We start from the raw sequence: 6,628 nt of genomic DNA, 5'->3' as shown, positions 1-6,628 counted from the left end.
TGTACCAGGAATCGGGTTCTATCCCTCTGGGAACCGGTTCCCCTTTGTTAATTTCAAATCTTTTCTATCTAACGTTCAGAAGGAACCGGGTTCTCCCAGGTGGGAACCGGTTCCCACTGAACCAGTGGCTAAAAATATTATATTTTTAAACCAGAATTTTCATGGTAACTGATTCATGGCATCTTTTCATGATAAAATACTATTTTGAAAGGGTGTTTTACACACTATAAATTCTGCATATTTTATATTCAAAAACACCTTCTTCATTAACAATTCCATATTCATAAATCTCTTCACTTTCAATATTTTCAAGTGCTTACAAACCAGAATTTTCTGTGAAACTTTCTACACACTTTTTCATTGAAAAATCATTCTAAGTTTCATACATACATTGTGAACACTTGTATACTCATTGAGAATTGTTTTGCTTGAAGAAGAAGATCAATCCAAGATTGATATATTATTTTCCATATATCAAAAACTCTTGTAAAAATTCTATAAACTCTTGTATTCTTACTTTCCAGGATTGTTGGAAGTAAGTGTGTGCATTGAAGAGGATTGTTCTTCTTGCACTTAGTGTTGTTAGATCTTAGATAGTAAAGCATCACATTTGGTGTGGATAGGCTTGTATAATCATTCTAACGATAGTGAAATCTCTTTCGTGTTGAAAGGGGACTGAAGCACTATCGGATTGTGAGGGGAACCAGTATATATCGTTGTGTCGTTTATTTTTCTGCATTTTTACTCTTTTCATAACCTTACCATAAACCAGAAAAATAATCCACATATCTCAAGAAAACCGATATAAATCTTAAGAACCTAATTCACCCTCCTCTTAGGCGCATTTCATACTTACATAGACGACAGAGAATAAAATTAGGGACGTAAAACTTTTGGAGGACCATTGTTTAAAGGAAAATTTTAGAAAAACTAAAAACAAAAGTTTGAATATTTATAAGGACCACATAGATATTTAACCCATTAATAAATAAAATATTTCTAAATTTTTTGAAAATAAAGTCGATGGTGTTTTTCCAATCCAAATATTCAAGAAGTCCTTATGATAAAGTTGTCAGCATTAGAAACTAGGTGCATTGGAAACTAGTACTTTCTTAATGATTTACGGGTGGATTTATATTTTAAAAAATAGACAATTTCTCAACTCATACCATGAGTCTCTTACGCACCATTGAATTGGCAAAAATATCCTCGTGCTTCCTTAGATAAACACTTTTTTTTGTTTAACATTGTTTTCTTTCCGTAGATGCACATACGGAATTTTTCCGTAGATGCATCTACGGAAGCCTTAAAACATAGCAAATCTTGGGATTTTTCAAATTAATTGGGAAAATCTCAAATTAATTAAGTTCATGACATATACAGAAGTGTGGTATTTTCCTAATTAATTGGGAAAACCCCAAATTAAGTTACAAATTAGTTGGGAAAATCCCAAATTAAGTTACAAATTAATTGGGAAAATCCTAAATTAAAAAATCTCAAATTAATTAAGTTCATGAAATTTTCCGTAGATGTATCTACAGAAGGAGTTGAAAAGAGAGTGTTTCGTAGATGTATCTACGAAACTTTCTGATTTTCCCAATTAATTGGGAAAATCCCAAGTTTCATTATGTTTTAACGCTTCCGTAGATGCATCTACAGAAAAAACCAACGTTTTTTGAAAAAGGGGTACTTTCGGAGATACATCTACAAAAACTGGGGACATTTTTGAAATTTCGCACAGCGTATAAGAGAATCATGGGGTGTATTGAGAAATCGTCAAAAGATATATTGCCATAATTAAAAATTCTTCTATATTTTTAAACCAATATAAATGAGACAATTCATTTAGATAAAGTTACCCAATCATTTTTGAAAGGTAACGAAGTTGTGCCCTAATTTTTTTTTCATTGCTTTTAGAAACTAAACTATTCAACCTTTGTTTTTTAAATATTGGAACACTATTTTATAAAATAAATGAAGAATCCACTATTTAAATTGAAAAAATGACAATTTTTCTAATCAACTTTATTTATTTATTTTTTTAATCAATTTCTAAATATAATAAATCGATAAGTTAAATGGCTTTTGAGTATTAAGAGTTATTTTTTGTGACAGCTGACAAAGGGGAAGTTGATATCAACTGTCCAGTACGCTCTTGATAATGACATCTGATCAAGAAAGAAAATATTTTAAGTTTCATTGGTAAGATGATTCAAAGATCTTGTTAAAGTGTTAATCAATTATTGAATCAAGTAAAACATCTTGAAGTATGAAAGAGAAACCGTGAAAGCTCTCATGTTCATACGCTCAACATCTTAAAATGATGTAAATAGTCAAAGACTAAGTGTTTCTAATCAATTATAAAAGTTAAACATTTTCTATATGAAGGCTGAATATCTATGTCCATCTTCTTTCTAAATTTTCACCACCATATCTTCATCAAATCAAAAATATTGTTTTAAAGAGCAAAGTTTTTATAATTTTTTTTTTAATTTCAAATAAGACAATCCGTTATTATCTCAAGTGTTTAGAATCACTTGATCAACCGAGAAGACAATTTCATATAGGAGTCTTATTCAAAATGATAATGGTGGTAGGACCCATGTTAAAAACTCTTGAAAAGGGTGCAGAATGAATACGATAATTAATAAGGGACAAATCGAAGTTAGACTAAAGTTTGTTTAAAATAATATTTTACCTAAGAAGGATCCACCAAATAAACACAGTATAAGATTGACTCTCACCGAACTTTTGATACCCTATTAAAAGAAACAATATGAAAGACATTTCATGAAACCGAATATTTAACCTGCATCACAAAATTTTTGTTATATAGGTAGTAGCCAGAAATACAAATAAGAGTATTAATTAACTATGATTATGTTAAAAGTTAAATATTCCCTCCGACTTAGATAACTTGATCACATATGCCTCTTAAAAGTTAAATATTTTCATAGATGTAATTTTTTCAATACAATCATCAGGTCTAACCCGGGTTATATATGGCAAACTAACAGTGTCCAGGATAAAACTCTCAAATAATGTACTAAACCGAGGTAATTAGTTAACTTTCAAGTATGGACTGTGATTCTCTTTACTACATCACCTCTTGAGAAGAGAATTTAAATACATGGTAAAACTTGCTATCAAGGGTCAAATGCACATTTGATCACTATGAGCACTGTAAAATCAGCATATTTTGAAGCGGATAAGTTAAATTAATGGAGAAAGGTACTCATATATTGAAGATGAGAATCACCACCATCGAGCTCAGTCCTATTTTCTATTCACTCAAACTATTCATATGCATGAATTAAGACCATATCATCTCCAGTTCATATATCAGTAACTTCAAAATAAATGCAGAATCATTTTAATTTCAACAAGCAAGAAATATTTTGTTCAAAATACTAATAAGTTATATGATCTATTTGGAGTTCAATTCCAACACCTCCTCTCTTAACCTTCATAAAATGCATATAGCTACCATGTCCAAAATCAATATCCCAACAATGGTTTCCTTCCATATATATGGTAGCAAAGACTAATGGAACGTACCCTTCCAATGAGTCAAAAAAGTAGATGACATTAACTTGCAATGTGAAATTTACAGCATGCCATCATCTTTTTTTCAACCTGTTTTTCTGAACTCTAAAGGAAAAGAAAAGAAAGGTCAAAACCTAATAGAAATTTCTTCCATTGTTGTTCTTTTTTAAAGAACTGTAATGATTTCAGTCATGGAACTCAAGAAAAAAAATATGCATGATCTTTCTATTTATCAAGACATGAGATAAAGAAAATTAAACCATCAATGTTATAGGTTTGGTGTTACAAAGGGAACTTGCATCAACCCATTTTATTACAGACCAAAACAAGTATAAATTTTCCATTTTTACAACATTTATCATTTTGCTACTAAATTTGCTTACGTCAAATGAATTTCATTGATGAAATTAAGTTATGTTACAGGAAAGCATTGAAATCAAAATAATCACAGCTCTTTCTTTTTATCAAATGAGCATTTTCTAATGCATGATACTCCGTTTTAATTTTACAGTCCACAAGTTTGCGTTGTATTCAAGTGGCGATATGTTTTATCAATAAATCCACAAAATGGAAGAGGGTTAAATTTGCATGAACATGAAAGTTCAAATTGAAACAACGAAATCTAGAAGTAGCATGGTAGAAGCTAATCAAGTGACAAGAATGATAGAGTAACTAGTACAGTACTACTTACATTGAAACGTTGATAATTGTAACTTGACACGTTGTAGAGGCCCTCGGGCATGAGGATATTAGTCTTCTTATTCCTTTCCGCCCAACATTACTTATTTTCATGGTTTGTAAAACTTCTGCATTCCTCAAAATATAGCTTACTAGCAGAAGCTCACCTTGCAGGCCTAAGAAGTTGAATAGATTGCATGTTGTAAGGTGTAATGAAAGACATTGTGGAACAAAATCCGGGTCTACCCAATCTTCTCTATCATCTATTTTAGTCCGTACTTTCTTGTCTACGTCAGCCTATTAATAATGCACATAAAAAACATAAAGGTGTGTATTAAAATCCTACAATAAGAGTGTGCAATGCAATGAATAGACAAATGAGATACGATTCTTAACAAACCTGATCAATGTCAAGGCTTTGAAGCTTTGGGCAATGGTTGAGAAGTTTAACTAAGAACCGCCAATTATAATTAAGAGAAACAAGCTTCAGTTGGGTCAAATTATGAAAGGTAGGAATCGAATCATTCCGGTAATGTACCTAGTGAAAAAATGAAGAAATCAGGGTTAGTATCTCACAAACAAAGAAACAAAGGAAAACAAAATATTTCGTTTTCATCTCATCATCAGTGAGTATGGTAAACAAACCTGAAGGAATCTAAGGAGCAGAGAATGTGTGTTGTGAAGTGCTTTCAACGGAAAATAAGGTTTATTCGCACCACATTGAATATCAGCTCTGGTCAATTTACTTAAACAAAAGCTCTTCCAGTCATTACAGGTTAAACTCCGGGAGTTTAGGGAACCAATGACCACATCAAATGTACGTAAATCCTCAAGAATTGGACATCCAGAAAGAAACATGATAAAATCTTGAAGTTTAGGGAGCCGAATATATTCCAAATGAAGGGTTTTGAGAGAAGGAAGTAGAACAGAAGAATAGGAAAAAACGTCTTTCACGCTAAACCCGTAAAGCTTGAGAACCACAAGTGTTTTGCAAGTGAGAATGGTTAGGGGCAATTTGGGAGGATGATGCCAGGAATTGATATGGAGATGAAGGTACTCAACTCTTGTTTGTAGGATAAAGTTTACCCATTTGGTTATACTGATAATGGGACACGGAACAGGAAATTCATATGTAACGTCAAGATAGAAAGTCTTGATCGGAAGTGTGAAATCTCGCGAAACCAAAACAGAGTATACAAAATCGTTAAACTCAGAAGTTGTGATTCGGTCTCTAACTGTCTCCTTGAAGCACAGAGTGGGAACTGAGAGCCAGAGATGGTTCCACCTCTTTGAGAGAATGCTTGTAGCCACGGATTGTTTGGTTTGAAGAAAAGAGAGAATGTGACAGAGAATCGCGTCTGGTAAATTGCTTATTATATCCGCCATTGTAAATTTCTGCTACCGGAAGAAGGAGAAGAAGCTTTTGGTTGTGGACTCGAATGAGAGATAACGGGTTTCTGGGTTTATAAACCCTACTTCATTTAGGGTCAAGCTTTAGCCCCTTTTGGGCGGAAAAAACACTTGTCTTTCAGGAGTCTATACTGGTTATTCGATCAATCGAATGTATAAAATTTAGGGGTGTTCATTGGTTCGGGTAAATCTGAAACAAACCAGAATCTGAATCAAAACATAGTGTTTGGGTTGGATATTTTTTCAGTTTGGGCAAGAACCGAACCAAACCAGTGAAATCTAATGACAATCAGTTCGGACATCGGATCTTCAATTTTCTACCCGCAAGCCCAACCCAAACCAACCATAATTAATTATCATGAAACTTACTACCAAGCATTCAACTTCAATATGAAAAAAATAAAATGTTGTGTGTGGACAAGTTATGTTATTTTAATTTGTTATTAGAAAATTGATAGTGTAATATGATAAATGAACATAAAGTTATGAAACACATTCATTATCATATTAATTCAAGTGAATAGTTATAGATTCAAAAGTCTTAATCTTAGATATTTTTCTTGTTAGATATTTTTGAATCTATTAGAGAAAAATTTCTAGTATAATATTTAAATTTGAACACTATTAATATTATATTTTTTTATAATATTATGAAAAATTAATTTTTGTAAATAAGTTATTTTTTAAAAATATTTTTGCATTTTTTATGTACCCGATCAATCCAACTCAAACCAATCTGTTGTTTCTCGGATCGGTTCGGTTTGGGCTTTATCGCAAAAATTTATAAATCCAATCCAAACCAATCCATTTAATTTTAATCCGTTTGGATATCAGATTCTCTCAAAACCGAACCAAACCGGCCCGCGAACACCCCTAATAAAATTAATCTAAATGGCTATTTTTATTACTCCTATTTATTAAAGAAAATCAGAAATTATATAGGTTTGAGTTTAGAAAGAAAAAAATAAACGGTTTTCACTATGCTCATTGTAGT

The 6,628-nt window shown here is 31.8% G+C and overlaps 1 protein-coding gene across 1 annotated transcript; it reads right to left on the bottom strand.

The window, feature by feature from the left end:
• Window positions 1-2,876: 2,876 nt before the first annotated feature.
• On the bottom strand, window positions 2,877-5,737 carry LOC131611675 (F-box/FBD/LRR-repeat protein At4g26340-like). The gene is made up of 4 exons (XM_058883596.1): window positions 4,870-5,737; window positions 4,625-4,762; window positions 4,238-4,521; window positions 2,877-3,651 (listed from the first exon to the last, which is right to left on the bottom strand). Exons 1-4 carry the CDS (start codon window positions 5,608-5,610, stop codon window positions 3,621-3,623), a joined length of 1,194 nt encoding a protein of 397 aa, XP_058739579.1. The 5' UTR covers window positions 5,611-5,737; the 3' UTR covers window positions 2,877-3,620.
• Window positions 5,738-6,628: the final 891 nt, after the last annotated feature.

The sequence above is a fragment of the Vicia villosa genome, linkage group LG6 (assembly GCF_029867415.1).
Source record: "Vicia villosa cultivar HV-30 ecotype Madison, WI linkage group LG6, Vvil1.0, whole genome shotgun sequence".
NCBI lineage: Eukaryota > Viridiplantae > Streptophyta > Magnoliopsida > Fabales > Fabaceae > Vicia > Vicia villosa.
The sequence above is the reverse complement of the archived record's forward strand: the minus strand, read 5'-3'. Positions and strand labels throughout refer to the sequence as shown.

Coding starts and splice junctions, on each gene's coding strand:
- LOC131611675 (XM_058883596.1), bottom strand. CDS start 5,610: ATGGCGGATATAATAAGCAATTTACCAGACGCGATTCTCTGTCACATT. Junction 4,522..4,624: donor AAAGCCTTGACATTGATCAG/GTTTGTTAAGAA, acceptor CATTATTAATAG/GCTGACGTAGACAAGAAAGT. Junction 3,652..4,237: donor ACAATTATCAACGTTTCAAT/GTAAGTAGTACT, acceptor CTTTTCCTTTAG/AGTTCAGAAAAACAGGTTGA.